General features: G+C 35.1%; 1 protein-coding gene across 4 annotated transcripts in view; it reads left to right on the top strand.

Annotated features, from left to right (window-relative positions):
- ATRNL1 (attractin like 1) overlaps window positions 1-23,611 on the top strand; it is a 542,042-nt gene that overhangs the window by 296,742 nt on the left and 221,689 nt on the right. For all 4 annotated transcript variants that reach the window (XM_068951630.1, XM_068951631.1, XM_068951632.1 and 1 more), the window contains exon 27: window positions 10,783-10,861. In XM_068951630.1, coding sequence (XP_068807731.1) covers window positions 10,783-10,861 — 79 coding nt within the window. The remainder of the gene's footprint in view (window positions 1-10,782; window positions 10,862-23,611) is intronic.

Raw genomic sequence — 23,611 nt, 5'->3', positions numbered from 1 at the left:
TCTGAAGTGAAAGCATATTTATTTTTAAATATAAACAGTTTATTTCATTCCTAGTTCTTCTTGAAGTTATTGCAAAAAATATAAAATTCTCTATTTCATTATTTGTCTTCAAATGTAATGGACATCGATTTTTTTTTCTTTTCTTAGGTGTATTTTTTTTTATGTACAACATCACTTGGGAGAAATACAGAGTATTTCACCCATGAAGGGTAAAACCATAAAATTATATGAAATATATAAGTCTCTTCTATGAGTGAAAGAAACATAATCACACTCTATGGATGTGATGTTCTATTTATTCTATGGAGATTAATTTCAGTTTGTGTTAAATTAAACCTCTTTGATTGTAAATCTTTATTTGCTATTTCAAAGGGGTGAAAGGAAGAAGAGCTGAAAATTAAAGGTCGCATCTAGAGCTTTATTGCATAAAATATTACAGGTCCTTTAAATAGTTCGCTTTTGTTTGACATACTAATAGCAGATAGAAATAATTTGTAACTTAGTCTTCAAAATAACTTTCTGACTTACACTACACATTTTCCCTTCTTAGTTGCATACGAAGGCTGTTTATATAATTGACCATTCTTTTATAGGTTAGTATATTAGTGTCTGTTAAGGCTGCTGGTAGAGTTAATATTTATGAATGTATACATGAATTATTTATATATGTAAGAAAATATACACATATAGGCTGTATATGTTTGTTATACAGTTTATATATGCTGTTAATCATTTAAATTTTAATAATCATTTTGTTTAATAGAGATATACAAACCTAAATTTTCTGTGACAGTTAAGCCTAGGTATGTACTTGAAAAAATACCAAATATTTTATTTTTCATAGTCATCTTCCTACAAATACCAAAATCCCTGCTCAGACACATTTTTTTCTTCCTTATGTTCAAAAAGAGTTTTGGTATTTCATTGCACACCAAAACCCAGTAAACTTAGGCTTTGGTGGGGCAGTTGTCAGAGATAATTTTAAACTGTTATAGAATGTTATGCCTGGGGAAATAAAAGGATTAAGTTGCTTTTCTACATTCTCTATATATTAATATGCCGTTTCCACAAAGATGCAGTGGCTGTTCTTACTAATTAACTATTATGTAGTATATTGGTGATATTTCATTGATGTTGCTGACTTTAAGTAAAATATATTTTATATAAATACATTTGTTGCCATTAATATTTTATGCACCATGTTGTCAGTTATGCATTTAGTATTTAAATTGCAAAGCTTTATTAAAAGCATTTTTGATGTCTTAATATATTATTTTACTTAATTTTGTTCTTTTTCCTCAGCAAAATGATTTCAGTTACATTTTTAATAGTCATATTAAATGCACTCCTCTAGAGCTTTCTTACAGTGTATGGTTTTAGCAGTATTCCATTTCTAAGGCTCATTTCCCTTTCTTCCATGTATTTCTCTTAGCTTTTATAGACCAGTCCAAATGTCCTATGCCACAACAGCATCCAGTGATCCTAAGGAAACCGCTCAGAAAACTCTGTGGCACAGGGCTTTAATTTTACCATGATCTGCATTTTGGCTCCTCTGCAGGGCTGCATCTTTGCACTGCCAACACCAAACAGTCTCAAAACAGTGAGGCTGCTCCCATCAAAAACCTTTCCTGTAGCCAAGGGGCCACCTACAGGCAACACACCTCTTTTATTACAAGTGTTTCCAAAAGACATTACATTCTGCATGCAAAACAGCTGACCCAAACTGGAGAATCTCAGCCCGTGCATCTAATCCTTGGTTTATAATTTGTGTTTCACGTAGAGATTCACTGTGCTACCGAGTGTGAGTATTTGGGTGAACCAGTCCGTGAATACCTGTACAGTGCTGCCCTACTCAGTACAAAAGACTGTGTGTGACTCCATAAAGGAGAACTTATCTTCTCCATTATTTCTTTAGTCCTGTTTCCCAAGTATCGTCTCGTAAGCTTGCTGGACAAATTATAGCTAAAAAAAATTAGAGAAAACAATTTGCACTGGCATCAGGTCTCCTAGGCAGATGTATTTGATTAGAGGTGGTTTACATATTTTCTTTTCTTTTTTTTTTTTTTTAATGTTCATATTGCTATTTATTTAAAAAGCAAAACAAATTATCAGATTCTATAACTCCATTCTTCTCCCAGAGGTACACTCAGATGTACAGATATATGTGATACATTCACATATATTTCACACAGATATATGTAAATTTTTTTTTTTGAGTGGAGTCACAGTAGCTATACATATGCGTTCCAAGTGGCTGCAGTGCAGCTTCTAGGGTATTTTAGAAAATAGTGTCCATTGGGATCATTCACACTTATCTTGTAGAAGAAGTAGTGAGCTTGGAATACACATTTTCTGACTGATTTCTTGGTTGTTGTTTGACTGGGCAGCTGTTATTGCTTAGCAGTAGCTTGCCAGTTAGTTAATGAAAAACCCTGAGGAAAAAAACCCCACAAATTTCGCAACAGAATCCAGCTGTAGAGGACCAACAATATCATCTCATGATCACTGTCAGGTTAAAGTAGTTGAGGGAGTGCCTAAAAGCTAGTGCTACCCTACTGGAGTTGGAACAAATCGTTTGACTTTGCATTTCAGAGGACTGAGCACACCCATACAGTTAGTGACTGCTCCCAGCAGAGGGATGGGAAATCCCAGCTGAAGGGTAGAAACATCCAGTTGAAGGATGTGGTTTCTTTAAGGGCCTTTACCTTGATTACTTGTAAAAATATTTCAGTTACAAAGGCCATAAGCTAAAAGAAGTGATGCTTGCATCAGATAATGCTAAAGGATTTGAGATTCCACAACCACCAAAGTATTATTGATTCCAAAATGTCATGGATTTACAGAAAAGACACAGAGTTATAAAAATGTCATAGTTTTATGCAGGGTGGCATGAAATCTGCTTTCATATCTTCTTGCAGACCTAAATTTCTGACGACTTGTAGCAGAAATTTCGTTAGAACATTAATGGGCTGTGCAAGAGTGATAAGCTCCCTATTGTAAGTCAGGAGTAAATGTTTTCCAGGTCTAGTTCTAGAGTTGCTTCATGATAATATCTACGATATCTAGATTAGTATTATTGAAAGTCTTACCCACTGTCAATGTTTTTCCAGGTGTTTGTGGAGTCCAGTAGAGTCCAGTCCCATGGAGGATAGTTGGCACAGAAAAGCTACATACCATCAGTCTTACCTCATGGGTGAAATAACTATCACCTGTAACCAGTCATGAATTAGGCTTGTATCCTGGCCAGCTGCATTGTGTATCACCTGCCCAGAACTGTCTGTGCTAATTCCAGAAGAACAAAATATTCTCTGTGTTTTAGAGAAGGGACTCTTTTTAAACTTCAGGATTTTTCCACATATGTTCTTCCTCTGTCATTGTCTTATTAAAGTTATGAGATGTAAGCAGTCGCTGCCATTTTTGAAAAAATCACTTAAGATTTTTTATGCATGTCTGAGCGTACCTCCTATAGTGCACAGTCCAGTGATGCAATTATGTGACATCTTTAATGCTAGGCCGTGTCTGAGATTTTTGTTGGGCTATTTTCTTTAAAATAAGTTAAAATAGCCCTTTATTTTCCAGGTACTTTTTTTCATAAGACCAGGGAATAACATCCCTTCTGAGGACTTCTTATATGATCTTTGTGCCATAATCAATAACAGTAGTCCAAGATAAAAATAAATTTTTACCTTCATATCAGTCTACTCTGTGGCAGGTGAAATTCTGTGGAAAGATCTGTTGCTCTGATCTACCAACTTCTCTTTGCTTCATAAAAAAATCTAATCTCTCTGAATTCTAATGTACAGAGTAAAAGGAATTTGTTACATGAATTAAGAAAGAGGCTTTTTCCCTTCTAGCGCATTGTCTCTTGAGAGATTTCATTTAAAGTTCAGGATCATCAATGATCAGTGTCTCATCTACCAGGAGAAGATGATGCTTTGACAGATGCTTTCTGAACTGGATTTTTACTCAGCAACACAAGTGGTCTGCCAATGGCTCCATCTCAGCCTTTTCTTTTATTTTCTTCTAAGTGAGATAAACGCCAGTTACATCTTTTCCCAGCAGAAGAAATCAGTTTGTGTGTGATTCTAACTTAGAGGCAGCAATTGTGAAAATCAAAATTGCAGTATTTTCCTACACCAGGAGCAGAAAATTCTTTAGATGTGGTCTCCTGTTCTCCTAAATTAGAAGAACTATACTAATACAAGGTGGGAATCGTCACAGACGTTTGATGTTTTCCTGATGTACAACTTAAGTCTGTAGTGAAGATACTTGATAGTGATTGTGCTGGCATCAAAGAACGCTCTATTGAAATGTAGGAATCTGAAACCATTAAACCTGGTCTTTCAGGTTTAATGCGTTTTTGTACCTATTGAATACTCAAGTAAACAAAAAAAAAAAAAGCTGCTAGTTACCAGTTGCATTTCTTCTATATTCTGACCTCTATTGTATAAAATGTCAGCCTTTCTTCACCTTAGAATAACTTTATGTATTATAGTGTTTTCTCTACTAGCAGAGCTGCTCATAGCAGTTACTTTGTTGTGTGAACTGCAGAAAGGGAACATACATTTTCAATAGTCATATTTAAAAAGTATTACATACATTGAAGAACAGTGCTTTCTGCTAATTCCTCATATGTGTGTATATTTTTTGAGCCAGGAACTAAGGTGTAATGTTTGTAAACCTTTCTTTTAAAACCTCAGTCAGTAGTTTTATGAACTATATCTCTGTGCAGATGCTGTTCCACAGATCTAACAATGAGCTCCTTTACCTTGCATTCTCCCCAAACATGGTTCTGCCTCAGAGAACCAGATTAGTAGAAGGTCATATGTATTTCTTTTCCACTGTTCTGTTTTTATGGAGTTGGTAGCTGCAGACATATGATAAGTGAATTTTAGGAACAGTTTGTATGACTTTCATGGGTTTATATGATTTTCATGGTTTTTTTCATGGGTTGTATGGCTTTCATGGGTTTATATGATTTTCATGGTTTTTTTCATGGGTTGTATGACTTTCATGGGGAATAGGTTTAACATTTGTATAAGCTTTATTTATGGAAATAATCTATTTTCAGCCTTGCTTCCAAAAATAGCATTATAAGCACTGTAAATCTGGATAAGAATTGTCCATGTTGTGAGCTTCAAATGAACTTGAAGGTTGTTACTTAACTTTTCTGAATTCCACTTGAGAGACAAATAAATAATGAATACAAATTTGCATTTAAATGAATTTTGATGATACTTGCAGTTTTAGATACTGTTTTACATCATTTGCTTCATATTCATACCTTTCTTGTGCTTTGCAGTTGAAAGAGAGAACTGAGGGCCTGAGCCCTTTGTAGGGCTGTAGGATTCAGAAGTTCACAGGTGAATTAAGTCTTTCCTTCAGGCTCCTTTTTTTCATGGTGCAACTGTGGGGAAAGGCTGGGGAAGGCTATTGATTTGTTAAAACAATAGGGGCAGGAAAAACCTGGATTTGAATAGGAGATGGATCTAGGCTGATGTAAGAGAAAAAGTTAGTCCTGCCTGATTTAAATATAGACAACAGTAAAATCTGTGTTGCTGAAGAGGGAAAGATTGAGCAACTGTTAGCTGATTAGTTCCAGAAAACGGCATGGAGTGCAGTAGCTGCATGGAACTACTGGTACTTCTAGTGCTTCTCAGGAGTACTTCTCACTACTAGCAAAAATAAAAGAACAAAGTTCTTTAATCACATAAATGGTTATGGTTACTTAAAAGGTGGTATATTTCACTGGCTGTGACAGCAAGAGCTATCTTAAAGCAGGAAACAAATACAGTTGTCTGACATGTCTTAGCTGCCCAGGATCAGCTAAGATTTATTTGCCTGACCCCACACACTGCACTGCTATTGACTGGAAGTCGTACGTCCTACTCCATTGCTAGCCAGGAACTGCTTTCCCTCTCAGCCTCACATACTTTTAATTTGGAACCGTAACATCTCATTTCCAGAATAATTTAGGATTGCTAATCATTGAAATATTCCTATTTATAAGAATATTTGCCAAACCTGTGTGCAGAGCAGTTTAGTTAATCATTATAAGCATCAAAAATTTTATACTGCTTTCATATCAGATACCTAATATACTGTTTACATTACTTTCTACTTTGGATAATCCTGCTGAAATCTTTGGAGCTGCCTATCATGTGTGTATTAGTTAACACGAGTAAGGATGGCTGAATCAATCACATCATAATCGTGAACACAATATTCTTGTCAAGTACAATAGGACAAATCAATTGCTGTGACAATAATTGTTTTTCAGAGTCATGGTTTCAGAAAAAATAATTGTTCAATTATTTTTATTTCAGTATTGTACTTACTTTATAAAACAACAATTAAAATATGGTCTATTTGCCAATAAAAGAGAGCAAATAATATATCATTAGGAAAACAGTTCTTAGAAAAACAGTTTATGTGATCTGTTAGGAGACTTGTACAATGTCAATTTAAAAACGTTAACTTACATGAGACTCATTTTCTTCATTTGCATGTATCCACATTAAAAAGCGTTCTTTCAACAGCTTTTCTAGATTTTTTTTTACTATTATTTTTGGTTCATATTTAAAAAATTCCAGAGTTAGGATGAAAGGGAATTAATTAAATTGCATGAATACAATGATCATTGTTTAGGTTACTGTCTAGTGAAGAGTACATTTTCATACTGGTGGCAAAAATACTGAAATCAAGGGGCTTTGTTTGTGGGTCTATAGAGAACCGTTGTCTCACACAGCATAGCAAAGTCTAAGTAACTAAGCAGTAGTTTCCTTGATGGCCCAGCTCCCGTTTTCAAAAAAAACTTTGCCGGAGCTTTTAAAATATGTGCAAGTATACAAATACGCACTCAAGTGGGATTCCTGTATACCTAAATACCTTTATAAAAGTAATCTTTGGATGATTATGCTATGTCTCTGTTAGTAAGCAGTGTGGACAAATGGGAGATCTATAGAGTAGAACAGCTGGTGCTACAGACTTGACATCCACACTACACATGTTTCATTGCTTTTTCACTATGGACAAGCTCTATTCCTTATGCACTCCTTCCCTATGATGTTGTATCTTCATCATGTCTCAGTTCAACTCCCTGTAGTTTCAAAACTTCTACAACCGTTCCATTCCTCTAATCATCTTCTTTGTACTCCTTTATACCTATTTAATTCAACTTATCCTTTCTGAGATGAGCTGACGGGCCCTTCTGGCAGTCTTCAGGATACAGACATACCATGGATTTATGCACTGACATCCTATTGTTTTCTGTTTTGTTCTTTATTCTGTTTCTAATCTCTCGTAACATTCTATTTGCTGTTTTGACTGCCACTAAACGTTGAGCTGTTTTGTTCAAAGAACTATCTACAATGACTTCAAGACTGTTTTCTTGAGTGGTAATTGCTAATTTAGAACTGATCATTGTGTATTTATAGTTAGCGATTTTTTCCCCCATGCATATTGCTTTCAGTTTACTGGCACTGAATTTCATTCTCTTATTTTATTGCCCAGTCTCTCAATATCGTGAGATCCTTTGCAGTCAGCTTTAATTTTTATTGCCCTAAATAAACCACGGCTGTTATCTCACCACAGTCTGAAAACAGGTTAGTCTGACAAAAACCTATTTTCCATGTCTGTCTTTACTTCATTAGCATATTTTGAGATATTTTTCCCTGTAGTTTTTGATTAAAAAAACCTGATTGCTTGTGCAGAAAACAAAGGAGAAAGGTCAGGCATTTCATGTGTTTTTTTTCTGGCCAGCAAAAGATATATGAAAGTGTTAACTAAACAGTGGGCATTATCACCACTCTAATATCTAAGTGATTTATATTATTTATGGGTCTGTCTTCGGAATGCTTGTTTCTGATCTGGACTTTGCACATGAAGTAACAATATGTTTTGACTGATGACAGAAAAAGTGGACATCTGACCCACCTTTGTTAATGTACAGAGCGAAGGAGGAATTTTGGCTGAAATTTTGCAACCAGAACCTCAACTCTTTGTTCAAATAGCTCAAGAAAGTCATTCAAGAAGTTAATAAAGATAGAGAGGATTTTTTTTTGTAAAGGGATTCAATTCCTGGCCAAAACGAGGCTGTTGCACAATGCAAGCCTCTTAGTTTCCTGTAGCCGACTCTCTCAAATGTGTTCAACCTTTACAAATTCCAGGAACTCTGAGTTCATCATTCTAAACAGAATTGCTAAAGTTTCCCTAAATTATTATTTGGAAGGACTACGGGGGAGAAAAGTGAGCCTACGCTTACTTCGTGCACAACATGCTAATTTATAGCAACATACCAGTACTCTGGCGTTATCTTGCTCCTAAGCTTCTGTAGCAGTTACTGGCTAGATAGCACAGTGTGTGGGAAATATTACAGTTCCTGGGAAATATTATTTGTAAGCAGCTTTTGGTCTTAAAAGACGAAAAGGTGTTGCTGCAAAAGTGGATTATTCTGTTGGTCAGCAGAGGTTCTTTGTTATGCTTTTCCCTAGACACCAAATATAAACTCACAGTCAACTTGTGGTTGATTTCAAAGAAGATTGGAGAAAGGCAGACAGTCAAAGACAAATTTTAAAAAGTGGTATCAGTAAATCGACTCAAGTGATGTATTAAACAAAGTGGTGAATGTTCTTTGGTGGTCAGCTTCTGTCCTAACATACCATATTGTCTTAGATATTTTGTCATAAGAAACTCTTTTAGAAAGAAATACTATGTTAATAAAATGGTATATCAGTTAAAGTGTCCTTACTGCATTACTTCTTTTCAGTGAAGACCTGTGTAGAAAGATGATTTACAATGAGGTTCATAAACCTGTAAAAGGTTGAGATTTCTCTTCTGAATTCCCAAAGGCTCCTGAACCAGCACTTGCTCTCTCACTTCCTTTTATTATAGCTCATTAGCTCTCTCCTTCCACAGTTTTCTTTTGGCAGGATGAATCTCAGATATACTCAACTGCTCTGATCTGTTGATCAGAACCAGTCAAAGTTCCAGCTACCTTTGTTTTTTTGAAGGATCTGTGCCAAGAACCAGTGAAAACACAACGCGTTTTTCTAAGGTGGTTCTACAAAGACAGAGAGGGGGAACATATCTTCCTTTCCATAAAAATCCCTAAGTCCCAAAGAGCTTTAAAAAAACTCCAGAAAGAAATGCTGGTAGTTGATATTGATCATTAAGAAAAAGTCAAACTTTGCATTTAGAAACAGAACCCTTAACCATTTTTTCACTTCAGATTCAGGAAAATCAGCCTTCCTGTTGCTAAACAGCTAAGTTTGTTAAGTCAAAAACAAGCTGTTAATTTTAATTATATAATTGAGCTTTTTATGTCCAAAGTACTTTAGATATATGGTACTTTTATCTTTCAAACTTGGTGTCACTCTGGCAGGCTTTCTCAACGGTGTCCAAAGAAGTGGTAGATAACAGGAATTTAGAAAGCTGCTAGTGGAAAGCGTTAAATGAAGAAGATGCTGATAAAAATTTCTTTTACTTTAACCATCAAGTAGAACTTTTGTTATGGAGACTGAGTTTTGTACGCTCTCCGAGCAATGGTAGTTTTTGTTAAATATTCAGTGGCGCAGAGGATTCTGCTGTGCTTGCAGACCACGGAATGATTGGGTGCTTTCATTCCAGCTTCTGTCAAGCACGTTACCTTAATACCGTAAACTAGTTTCTAATAGACTCCGTATTATGGATTAATACTGAATGACACGAGCTACTGCTTCTGGAGATGTATCTTTTAGGCCATAATTTCAGTTCTGTTTACAGCACAATAAGGGAAAACAATGAATAATGATCATACTTTGCATTATGTACAACACTCAATTATATTACTTAAGGGAGTTCTTGGTAATTCCCATATAAGATAAAGAATACTTTTTTTTGGTAAAACCTTTAAGAATTATTACTATAGTTTAATAGATACAAGAGTTTATTAAATGCAAATGCTGTACTGCACACTGCGGATGTGCTAAGTTGATGCAAAGTTCTTCATACAGCTAGAAAATTCTTATATTTTTATGAAAACTGTCCAAATCACTTAAAAAACGTGCTAACCACTTACATTAGGTGCCAACTTTTAGAAGCTTTTTATTAGCATCCAGAAATTCACTAAAAGAGGTAGAGAGTCCAGTGATCTTTTTGCCAAAATCCTGGTGGACTGAATGTTACAAATATGAAATTATTGGATTAAGGGAGAAGGCATACGCTCCCATTATGAGCTGTGGAAGTGTAATCATTCTGATATATTTTTTTTCTATTTGTTTGGGTCTGTAACATGGTAATATTCTTTGGGATGTTTTTCCTGAGTGATTCACTATAGAAATAACCAATCTGATGAAACAGATCTATTGCCATGTGGCAACCTGATTCCTCAGACTGATTATACTCCCAGTCTGGTTATCATTCCTTTACCCCATACAGTTATTCAGAATTTATGAACAGGAGAGAAATATAAATTGGTATAATTTCTTGCTACAGTTCACCCTCTTTTTCCATCTGCTGAAACTGGAACATGCAGTGCATGTTTTTTGAGACTGTTGTAGGTGTAATGGAGACAGTAATAGCATTATATGGAGATAATCACAGCCTCAGAGGTGTGTATCCACTTTTGACTTTGATCTGGAGGGTTGATGGCTCTCTGTCATCCTGGCAGAGTTCAGTTCTTCTCTATTTATGTGTTTTTTACTATACTGAAATGTATTTTCTTTACCTATGTTACTCTAAAAACATGCGTTTTTTTCAGAGCATTATGTTATAATTACCTTTTTTTTTCCTTTGTCATTGCAGTTGTTTCTTATCCTTACTGCTGGTAGCTGCTGTCGTTTGGAAAATCAAACAAACCTGTTGGGCTTCTCGACGGAGAGAGGTATCAGTGACTTTAAGATTATTGTGGTGACTTTAACCTTTCAATAAATTGAGAGCTTTGATGAACAACCACACCTACCCTTTGTCCTGTATACACAATTTAAATCTCCCTCTAAACACACCACTTATTATCTGGAAATTTATGGAAGAAAGGAAGAAGAAAATCTTTTTCCTTTCCCTGTTAAAAAAGCAGAAAGCACAGAACTAAATTACAGAAAGGTACATTTTCTTTCTGGTGGAATATAATGCTCTCAAATACTCTCAAAATAGTATTGCAAAAACATTGGTAAGTAAAATGAACACAGAGAATCATAGTGTACCATCTCAAACTTGGAAGCTATTCAGTGCTCTTGTTATTTGCAACTGTTACTGCAGCCTTGTTGTTATAAGTACTCATTGAAACATACAGTAGGAGAGAGCCCTCTCTGCAAAGTGTTTTTAGGGTTTTTTTAATCTTTTTGGCAATTTTTTTAATTCTAGACAAAATGCTAGCTCTATTGATATGAGTAGTTTTGTCATTAAAACCATGGCACAATTGAAACTCTTCTGTAAATACTCATATACAAGGTCACCAAATGTGAATGCATGAGTTTACCGATTTAGGGGGAGTAGTCTGTTCTCTATCATTACTCTCTTAGATGTTTGAAAAATAGTATTTTTTTAATGTAGTCTCTAGGCATTTTGAAACATGTCCTCATGGGAAAGGTTTTTAGAAACTTTCCAAGTTTTATTTTCCTGATGTCATAGGAAGTATCTCTAAGGCTGTATGAAAGTGCATACAAACTGACTGATAAATACAACATAAATGGAAATAACTTTCTTTGGAAGAGCAAAATACTTGGAGGCTGACTTAAAATTTTCAGAGATCTATGATTCAGTGCTGATCCGTGGTTTTTCTTGACTATAGCTAGAGAAATTCAGTTGTCTCTCATTTGGAAATGTTTCTTATTTAGTTTCAAAATGATAGGAATATGTGTTTATACATATTTTAAATGAGGTATAAAACAGTACCTAGAGTATGGTAGTGGTATGAATTGTAAATGTTTAAGCAAATGGCCTTTATTTCCATTCCCTTGCTTCATGCACATCAATGCCAGTCATATGGAATATAAGTTTTTGAAAATGCTCCAAATAATGCTCTACTTTAATCTAGGCCAGGAGAAGTTGGTTTTGTAGGTAGCTCAAATTTTAAAGTTTTGGAATTTGTTGCAAGTAAATTATATAAATAACGCATTAATAGAAGGCCATTTATCATTGACAAGAATTCTGAAGTTCCTACTGCTAAAGCCCACCCGTTTAGACTGATGGGCTTTCCATTTTTTCATCATACTTCAAATACAGGAATGTTTGACTCTTTAGGTGCTACCTTCATTATGGACGTGACCTACAGTAAGACAAGAAATATAACAAAAAGATTAAAAAAAAATGGAAAACATTGTTAATAGCTATTCACCATTGTTGTTCATCTCAGTCTGTTTTCTGCAAGAGAAAGAGAACCTTACTATCAGTTCTTATGATCTTTTAGTTATGAATTTTATCAGGCTGTTGAGGTAAGCATATAATTTTTTGAAGTATTCATAGGCTTCTTCATGTAGTTGAAAATTCAGAACCTTGTCCTGTTTTGCCTTCTGACCTTAATGCCTGGCTAAACTGGGTCATTGCTGATTCCAGGTTGAATGTAGCGTGGTATCAATCCAGCTACTTGTAAAGCAAGAGGAAGTTGTTTGCATTATGTAGCAGGAATGTCTCCATTTTCCCACAAATTTAGAAATTTTCCCTCCAATTTCTTTCCTAATCCTTTGCCTATTGAACAAAGATTTGCCTTTGGCTGTTTAGAGCAGTCCCCAAATCTTGCTGAGTAGTTCACTTGAATTTAGGATCTATTATGTAAACATATAAGAAATTATTTCATATATATTTATATATCTGTAAGAAATTCAAAATTATTTCTTCCAACATACATTAACTGATGTTTGTCAATATTGAATTAAATTTCCCTTTACTCATAGCCACTTTCTTCCTATTTAATTAGTTGAAATAATTTTCCCCCGAGCTATGGACTTGGGTTTTGGTCAGTTATGGTTTTCATAACAACATTTTACTTCTCATCTTTCTCCTACCTAGATTGCTGCCTGTTAAGATATTCTCATCTAAGGCTTTTTGAACATCTACATTTATATTTTATATTTATATTTATATTTTAACTCACGGCTGAACTTCTCTTCTTCCTTCCTGCCTTCTGAAAAAAGCAAGAAATAGCAAATAGACTCTCTTTCACCTTATACCATCAAAGTTATTCACTTTGTGCATTGAAAGAAAATGGGAAGTATCATTTCTTTTATTTCATGATTCCAAAAAGATCGATGAAACATTGAACAGGAGGACATGAAGAACCTCTTGCCTGGCATCCCTTGACCCTCTAGTGGGTCAGCAGCGTTTAAAAAATGTTTATAGGGAAGGCTGAAGTAGGAGAGTGAAATATTGCTCATCTGAGAGAGCTTGCCCTTGAAAGGAATAATACAGTATATTACCAGGTGGTTTCCCAAGCATTTTCCTATGGCACTCTCCTGTTTGTGAAACAAACCTGAAGGAATTGGGAACATTCGCATGGGTATCAAACCCTAAAACTCTATTTGTAGAGCAGGGTAAAATTTACAGGTGTGTAGGAATAAACAGAGGGTGAGATGTATTTATTTGTCAAATAAATTAGAAGAGTTCCTAAGTATTAGAGGTTTAGGAGCAGCAAAGCATTTTTAGAACAGTCTTAAACTGCATAAAATGTTCAGATATGTACTCCACAAGTTTTAATCTTTCATCCTTATTTTCTGCCAAAACCTCACAAATCTTTCCACGAGTATGCTTCTTAGTGAAATTGCAGTTGTTAGCTCATTGGATGAAAAACTGAGAGCTGTCATTTTCTCCTAAAAGATTTGTGAAATGTCTCTCATATTTTATACCCAGAGTTCACCAAGAAGCATCTATGACATTTCAATCTGACCCTGTGTTTTCCTTCTTCATACAAAAAAAAGATATATCACGTGGATTCACTAAATAGGAAAATTGAAGAGAACATTTATTGTCCCTGCATCTTTCATATCCTAAGTATTCATTCAATCTTCTGTTGAGAAGGGATGTAAGATTATTTGTTCATAGATCATGCTACAGAAAAGCTTGACAGGACGCCTGCCAGTTTTGCAGTGGCTCAAAGGTTTTGTCCCATAAACTACTTCCAGTTGAAAGGCACCACACTGTTGATAGTATTTGCATCCAAAAGCTTTCCTATTAGTAGTGTATTGAACGTTTCTTTTTCCTCACAAGATTACACTGAGGTCACTCACAGAGCTCATGCAGGTGGGATTAGAAATCATGCAGCTTCTAGTTGAGGTATCTTAGCAAATACTTGTCCTTCATAAGGTGAAGGAGTTGCTGCTGAGATACCCTCTGTACTAGCTGTTCAGTTAGTTGTTTTAAAGAATTGTTACTTTTAATCTAGAAGCGTGCAATCACTGATATTGACATATCAAGTGATGTTTGCCGTCACTGACAGACATACCCTACCTCCCCACAAACACACACAAAATACACTCATGTGCCAGCACTTCTGTCTGTGTGTGTGTTGGTTCAGTCGATAAAGTTAAAATGCAATTGTACTTTGCTATGAAAATCTCTTTTTTACGTATTGTTATAATTACACACTACAAAGAGCTTATGTATCTTAAAAAGATGACTTAGAATCTTATTTTCTCATGTAATACACTATAAGTCTCTTGAGAAATGAGGAAATAATGCATGATTGCACATTTATGTAAAAATGTTTGAAAGCATGATATTATAAGTGTAGAATGCTTGCCTAACTTTAAAGGTTAATATCATTCCTTTATTAGAATTTTCATATTTATATATAGCATTTCATTATGCAGTCAGCTGTGCACCATTTGCCTGTCTGAAGAATAGCGTACACAGGCATAAAAATGAGATTGTAGAGAATACTTTCTTTATGCAGTGTGTGGGTGCCACACAACTTATTGCTTCATTTTATTAGATAAGCTTATGTTTGTTTAAAAAAATAACCTTTCTGGCCTTAATTTTAATATCAAGGTAGTTTTATTCTTGTGAATATTCGAAGATTGTTAAAAACACACAAATGAAACTGAAGTAGACTGCTTCTTAATAACAGTAACAATTCATATAATGGCTCTAAGCTCATTTCTATGGTAACCCTACTAAGAGCAAGAAAGTTGTTATGTCAATTGTACTAATGAATGTAGGCAATATATGAATTCCAGTTAGCACTATTTTACTGTATATTGTAAGGACACTTGAATTTTTAAAGTATTCCTGTTATAAAAGACAATAATGGCTTTTGATATATTTAATAAGCTTTATGGAACATGTTTAGCATAGGAAAATTAATATACATGTAACATGATGTATTCTTGAATATCAAACAAAGGAGCAAAAAGAATACTTTTATACATCTGTATATTTTAATATGGACAAGGGAACACCAGTGGCAGATGCAAAGAATTGAAGAAATATTCATACATATAATTAAAGTACCCAATTGCATAATGTTACTAATGGATATAGGTGTCTACAGGATTATACATTTTATATTTAAAAGTTGTGTACCTTTCATGGCACTTTTCTTTTTCTTTGTGGCTAAGTAACAAGCTTCTTGTTACTTAGCAAATATCTTACAAGTCTATATGTACTTACTCATAGACTGTGTGAGTAATCCCACTGAAGTCAAAGGAGCTATTCATAGGGCCAGAATCTCAACTTGTTATATTACTCTAGCTCTTTTGAAATCAATATAGCTGTGACTGCTTGATCAACTAAGGAGCTAGTTTCACTGAGGATAACTCAGACATTTATTTTAGGCTGATTTTTTCTGCATTCTCTCCAAACTAAAATTCAGGTTCCTCTCTGAATGAACCTCTCAAGTGACGTACCCAGTTAGCACATTAGACTTGTGTCAAGGCTCCCTCTGTGTTCAGTATAAAAGGCACCTCCAAAGGACAACTCATGTCATCCAAGTTTGGCAGTGTTCACTTTTGTATGTTGATTTACTTGTGTGGGACTAACTTCTTGTTGACTATATAAATAACCCTCATTTTGACTCAGTCAGAATTCCTATATTGAGAGTTAATTTTTCTATAATTGTGTAAAATTGGGGTTGTATTTATAATACTGTCATTTCCTAATAATAAGCACCTCATTAATTCCTATATTAGCACTGTTCACATCATGCTTGTTGCCTGTAAAGAAAAATATGGAATAGTACCAATGACATACTCAATATGTCATTGGAAAGAGTTATCCCTGGGGGGCAGGGAGATAAACAGAATTGTTCTAATACAGAAATCTAATTTAAAAAAATGCAGTTCCAAGACATTTCCATGAATAATATTCATATTATCAGGAGCATGGGATTGAAAGGCTCGCTGTTGACAGAGATGCCTGTCCTGCTATAGGCATTTATCCCAGGAACTAACCCTAGCTGTTTTGTGTCCACTATGCTTATGAATTGCCAGCGTTAGAGTGAGTTGACCATGACCTTAGTATGCACAGTTGACCCATGTCTTGGTTTTTGCGCCCCACCTGGTTCTAAGGTTCTAAGCCCTGGATTTTTCTGGTGGGGGGCGAGGGGAGAGGGGGGGAATGTTTGTTGTTGTTGTGTACTCTAGAACATGGCACATAAGGGCAAAGATGCACACAGTATGGACACATTATATGATCTCTGGATCTGCTGATTTGCCTCAAGAGAGAGCTCAGAGGTGGACTAATACACATGCAGAGTGGACAGCCAAAGGGCCAGTTATCATAAGCATTGCCCAACCCTGTTCCCTCCCTGCCTCGCATCTTGTGGTAGTCTCATGATCAGCGTTAATGTTTGGCACACCAGATGGGCTCTCAGGAGAGTGAAGTACCAGTTGTACAGAATGCACACTTTTCTACCTTTTAGTTCTAGTTCTAGCCAATTCTGAGGGCAAAATTTGAGGAGGAAGGTAGAGGAAAACCTGAGAAGCCAAGTTACCCATCAGGGAAAAACTTTTCTTTTTAAAAACTGCATGCAGCCACTGGAAATCGTGATGCATGGGATGAGTATATTGTAAGACAAAAAGTAATGATCTGGTTTCCTTTGAAAACCTTCACTTCAAGAAGTTTATCAGTTTCATCTTAAAGCCATCCTGTCTGAAGGAGTATTGAAGAACATTGTACAATACTTTCTCTTGTCTCTTAAAGTTGTCCTTCTTTAGAAATGATACAGGTATATCATTTTCTTATGTATTGTACTGCCAAATACTTTGGCAGTATAATCTTTTCTTTTCCTCTGTATTTCTCATTTGTTTGGGATTTTAAATTACTACTGAAAATATTTGTAGGGTGAACACAGTTAAAGAGCTGGCTTTTGCTTCACCTTTTCTGGTTACCAAGTTTGGAACAAAAACTAGTAAAACCAAATCAGCTATTCAAAGATGTTCAGCTGGGCTATGAAAATTTTCTCCTTGCTCAAGTTGGATGTGGGCCTGTTTTTCTCAAACGAAGCATGTATAGTAAGTACATACTAACATATTTTCTTATACGAGTGCATGTAAAAGATGTAGGAAATCAGTGTGTGCGTGTGTGCAGACAGAATACCCAGTTTTAGCTAACATAAGGCATTTATATAGGTTGCTAAGTGGTTGGTCTGTCTTTTCATTCCACAAAAGTTGAGAAGGTCATAGATGGCAATGGGTTTTGCAAGGAAAATTATGGGGGCTCCTTCTCTTAAAAACAAGAAAATTTAAATGAGGGGAAGCATAAAGTAAGAAGGTGTTTTAATTATATCTGTATATGGCCAGGAGAAGAAAAAGTCAATTCTTCATAATACATTACAATTACAGTTCATTCTTACATTTGCAGAGTGTCGTTAACCTAAAGGACCCCGAAAGGGGATAGTCAAAATAAATTAATTTCATTATATATGATTCCTGGGTCTACATATAGAAGGAGACTTGGATGTAGTTATTAATGATACTTTTTGTAGAAGTACTTTAATAGTTGTGGTATTCTATTCAATAGAATTTATTATCAAATTTAGGATTGATAAAGATTAGAATAAAATGCTACTGGAGATAATATTAGTGTTATAATAGACTCTATTAATTCCTGCTATCAGTCACACACCTGATTAAATCTTAGTAGGTGTACTAGGTTAAGCTTTCAGGCTAACAGGAAGGAAAAATTAAGATTCTCTAAGAGAAAGAGGGAACTGGACAAAGGAAAAGTTTGCCTGAGGCAACTGGCCTGAGGCAACTGGCAACTGGCTCTGGAACTTGGCAGAGCCTAAGGAGACATTAAGCTGCATGACCTGAGAGGTTTCCATGGGACTAGTTGTAAGCGTAGGAGCGTTAGGAGATTTTTTAGCACACTACCTGTCAGCAAAAAGCAGCAGACAGTGAGAAAGGCAGTCCTTACTGGGGCCCTGGGAAGAAGCCAGCTAGCTTCTTTTGAATCTCTGAGAAGAAAAACTGCCTGCTGCTATTTGTTTCCACAGAGTTAAGGGAAACAGGGTGTTGAATATGTTCTTTGTAAGTAAAGAGGATTGCACCAAAGCAGATGACTCATTTTTGTCTCTTACCAAAAACAAAAGAGCAGGTGTTGAATGCTGGCCCACAGTGGCAAGACTGTTCTTTACAGTGGTGTTTCCTCCGAGCTTGCAGTTAGGTGTCAGTTTTTTGTCCGCTACCCGCTATTCAAACAAGCAAACAAACAAACCTCACCCCCCTCAAAACCCTGTAAAAAGGAGTGAGCGGATTTAGGAACAAACAGCCAAAATGTTTAGAAACTTGGAAGAACTCTGCTGTGAGGTGGGTGAATAGATTTGAGGTAATTCACCTGGGACAGGGGAAGCAAAAAAGAAAGGGAAAGCCAGGACAGGGAGGAAGACATGTATAATTCCTCTCTCTTTCTCTCCTCCTCCTTTCTGCCTTTCCATAAAACCATGTTATTTACAATTGATTTTAATTGTGTCTTCTAAAAAATTATATTAATTCATGACGACAATTATTTTGGTTACTCATAATATACGGGACATTTGCTAGTAGTCTGTAGACAGCTGATGCCAATATGCTTGGACTTCTTTCACCAAGGAGAGCTGCTTTCACAAATATCCAGCTTGTTATTGTAAATACTTCAATATTTGCTTAGTTTTATAACTGTATGCAAGGAATGGTTGATGTTGCTACAGGAATGTTGGTAGCAAATCAGGGGATTTAAAAGGCAGTTCCTTCGCAGCGCAAGTTCTGAAAGGTTTTGAGAATCCCAGCAAAGTGAAATTGCTGCTGTTCAGAGAAAACGTCAGACAGTTTAACCATATGCTGGAGTATATGCAGTTTTGATGAGAAATAAATATGAAGCATTTGGATCATACTTGAAAAAATAAAATAGTATGATGTCAGTGTGATAGCATTATTTCATATCAAATAAATAACGAGTTTGGGGGTTTACCCTTTAGTATGACAATTCATTTAAGCAGAAATAGCATCAACAAAAATTCATTAATAGTATATCATTAATTCCTCTCCCAATTTCCCCCTTTTCAAGATTTAATTTTTTATTATGTTTTCCGTAAAATAGAATTCTGCTCAAGTGTGATCTTGCATTATTTCCAATTATTTCCTGTTACACTTCCACACTTGGTTGTATGGGTACACATACCGGAGGAAACACAGTTACGATCTTTATAGCTGCTAGAATAATTTAACATTTCATTTCCAAATAGTCTTTAAATTATCATCTCTACATGTGCTATAATTCTAACATTGGAGGAAATAGTAAATATTATATGTTCAGAATAAATAATAAGCAATTCTAAAAAACTAGCAAAATATGTCAAATATGTATTTTTCAGAGTTGATTTTTAGATGTATTTATATAGGTGTGCAATTGAATAGCAGTAAAGCGTGATTAATATCACGGCTAGATCTACTACAGAATGTTTATGTTTCACTTTAGCTCAGCATGGATAGTGAATGCCTTCTAAAGTAACCACGTTGCCTCTTTTCTTTCTTATAGTGAATGTTGATAAAATACACAATTATTTTTTTCTAGGGAAAAAAAGTTTTAAAGATGCTAAAGTAGTAACTTATACTTGGACTGTTCCTCACTAAGGTCAAAGCTTAATACATTTCACATGCAAAGGCAACGACCAGTGCAACTGGATGCCTGTGTATGTGGGGGGGTATGTGTGTATATATATATATATATATATATGTATATCTATATCTATATATATTTATACACATACATATATATACTTGTATATACATATGCATGTGTGTATATGCATATATTTCTAGAGGTACCCATAAATACAAAGTATACAGTAGAACTGCAGGCCTAAGAAAAGTCTTTAGAAGAAAGCTTAGGTAAACAACACATTCTGCAAAAACTTGAGAGCAGTTATTCTTTCTCAAGTATATAATGATACAATATTTATCCTTTCTGGAGCTATGGTTTTTATTACGCCTGCAGGTCACATACAATAGTTGAGAGTTAATGTGAGCTAATATAAATGAAGTTCATTATTTTTATTTTCAACTGATAATTAATAATTAACACACAACCTTTGACTTTCCTTTCATCTTCAAGTATTGACAGAAGTCACATAAAATCATACTATGTTTGGAAAGAGTTCTTTGAAATGCAAAATTTAATTAAAATTAATGTAATGTTATTTTAGGACAGTTGTGTAGTTGCAAAAATACTATAGGGAATATGAATATTTGAAGAGACCATTATTTTTATCCATCCTGTTCTTTATACACAAGTCATTTCTGGAAAACAGGGTGGTATTTTGGATGAAATTTGTTGAATTCAGTATACTGTTACAGGCAGTTAAATTATAACATCAGTAAATTACCCTAGACTGTTTTACTAATCGATTGAAACACATGTAGTTCATAAAAATGAAACCACAATAAACCTTGTAGGTTGAGCTTTTTCAGCTTTCCTATGCTCCTCAAAAATTTCAAAAATCCTAATTAATTAGGCTTATCATATCTAAATAGCTGTAGTTTCTTAGTCTTCGTATTTGTGCAGCCTCAATTCGAAAAACTGCTGTGGAGGAGGCAGGCAGGGAATACCATGTCCCACGCAGTAGAAACTTGGGTTTGAAAGACTCGTGTGCATATTGGTGTGCATAAGCAAATTGATTCACTGCTTTGGCCATCAATTTCCCCATCTGTAGAACTCAATCAGGTATATAGGTCATCTTTATATGCTTTTAACTAAAAATGCTGTTGGGTGAGGATTGTTGGGTGAAGGGGTCTCTTTTGCGTTCTTCCCCAATAATCCTGCTTATCCTTAAACAACTTATTTAGGCATGTGTCCGTTTAGACAGGAAGAGTGAGTGAAATAGACACTGAATTGTTTTTTTAATTATTGTCTGGGTGCATTGCTACTAACTAGATATACAAAAAGGTGTGAAATGCAGTCCATTATTTTAACGTATTATACTTAATAAATATTTCAGTATTTGATAAAATACTTTATGAAAGAATGAAGCGTTTAGTATGTGTTTCATTTTCAGCTTAATTAAAACCAATCACCCATTTCTCCGATTTTTGTGCTTTCTGACTGTGTACAAGACTGACTGTGCACTGCTCTTTACCTACCATAATCATCGATACCTTCACAAAGTAAGAATATTTCCAGAAAATAGTGGGAGCATGTTACAAAAATGCTATACAAAGGTACATAACCCAGAGGGTCCAAAATAGTATTGAGTCAGCATTCTGTGATAGTAATCCTAAGAAGTGTTCTGTAATCTATATATGTAATCTCAGAATTGTATTTTAGTCAAACTAAAGGAATTGCTGATAATATGAAGACTAACTGAATGAAATAGTGTGAACATGATATATACAGGAGAGAGACTGCTGATCTAGTGACCCTTCTAGCTTTGAATGACATGAATCATGTTAACACTTAGCTGTAGTTAATTTTTAAATGCAAAATTAATATACTTGCAGCGAAAAATGATGCCTAGAATTTTTTTTGGAGCTTGATTCTTTTAACTGGCATCTACAGGACTGGTATTTTGTTCGGATGCCTTAATGTGTACAGCTGCTTAGTGTGTACAATTCTGAATCTTGATGAATGCAAGTATCACACATTCTTCGCTTTAACTTAATGGTTTAGCAGTATCCATTAGTAGTATTCCTGAACTTGTCCTCTTTCCTGTTCACATGGAAAGCTGGTCCAAATTGTTAATGTTGTTAATGACTAAATCAACTGTGCATGAAATGTCCAAGTTTCACCTCTGGTTAGAGCATCAGGTGCTGTAAGCTCATGGAAAGATCCTGGGAAGCAATGAACAGAAATCATTTTTGTGGAAAGGGAGAAAAGGAGGAGCCAGAGAGTTATGGTCAGTAAATTCCCAAGAAACATACTTGAGCAAAAAATAATCTGTTTGTATGCACCTTTAAAATAGGAAGATTAAAAGCCTAGATGGATTTTCCGGAATCCAATCATATGAAAAGAGTATGCTTTTCTTCCAAGACAGGATAATAGTCCTTTTGAATGCAGGGGAAAGCATTTGATGTTTATACAGCTTGGCATTATAAAGGCTTTTAACAGGCTATCACATGATACTCTCGTAAGCTAGGTAAGAAAGCATTGTCATGATTAAATAGCTGTAGAATAGGTGCAAAATTGGTCAGAAAAACATACTTAGATGTTCGTTGTCATTGGAAGGAGGCATTAAGTACAGTTTCTGCAAGGATTTTTCATAGCTCTAGTACTTTTCAGTGTTTTTATTAATGGCCTGAATTATAAAATTAGAGAGTATATTTAATAAATTTGCAGGTTCTAGAAGAGGAGTTGCAAGTGTGTGTAGGCAGGATTAGAGTTTAAAATAATCTTTACAAATAGGAGAAGATGTCTGCTTTGCTGCATGCAAGCTTCTTTACCTGGTAGAAATAATATTCTTCACAGGAACAGCATGAGGAAAACTGAGTGCGTTACCATTCTTCACAATTGATCAATGGCTTAGAAAGGTTCACAAGCTGAACGTGAGTTGACAGCATTACCTAGTTACAGAAAGGGAATATATTACTGGGCAGGAGCAGTATCTGTAAGGCATCTAATTCTTTTGCTTTCCTGACCATTAGTATGACCTTAACTGGAGCACTTTATCCAGTTTGGAAGCTTCAGTTCAAAAAGGTTGTGGAGCATCTGGAAAAGTTAAGAGGGAGCAACTGAAAAATATGGTTGTATGGTGTAGAAAAAGAACACAAAGAGATATGGTTAACAGTGACTTGAAGCTCAGGGATAGAGCAATACATTTGCCATATCTGTAGAAGAAAGGTCAAAAAGTGAGACATTTGTATTGCAGCAAGGAATGTTCAGGTGACACTGAAAAATAAAAAAAAAACATGATAATGATAAACATAGTGAAGCACTTGGAGATTCTGGAGAGTCTGCATTTGGGAAGCCTTTCAGAATAAGGTGAACAAATACAGGCGAGGAATTTATAAAGATATAAATGTCTTTGGGTGAGGGATGTACTTAGATGGTCTCCTAAGGTGTCTTTTAACAATATGATCTTAAGATTTAAAATAAACAAGCACTTCATTTTGAAGTCAGCTAAAGGAATTTTGTACATAGCAGCGATATTTTTATTTAATACATCTCTACTATGAGGTGATGTGAAATTTCAGCAGCATACAGCTCATTTTAAAAATTATGTCCACCTTTCAAG

This window comes from Struthio camelus, chromosome 7 (genome assembly GCF_040807025.1).
Source record: "Struthio camelus isolate bStrCam1 chromosome 7, bStrCam1.hap1, whole genome shotgun sequence".
Lineage (NCBI taxonomy): Eukaryota > Metazoa > Chordata > Aves > Struthioniformes > Struthionidae > Struthio > Struthio camelus.
Note: the sequence above shows the minus strand (reverse complement) of the source record. Positions and strands in the feature narration are given on the sequence as shown.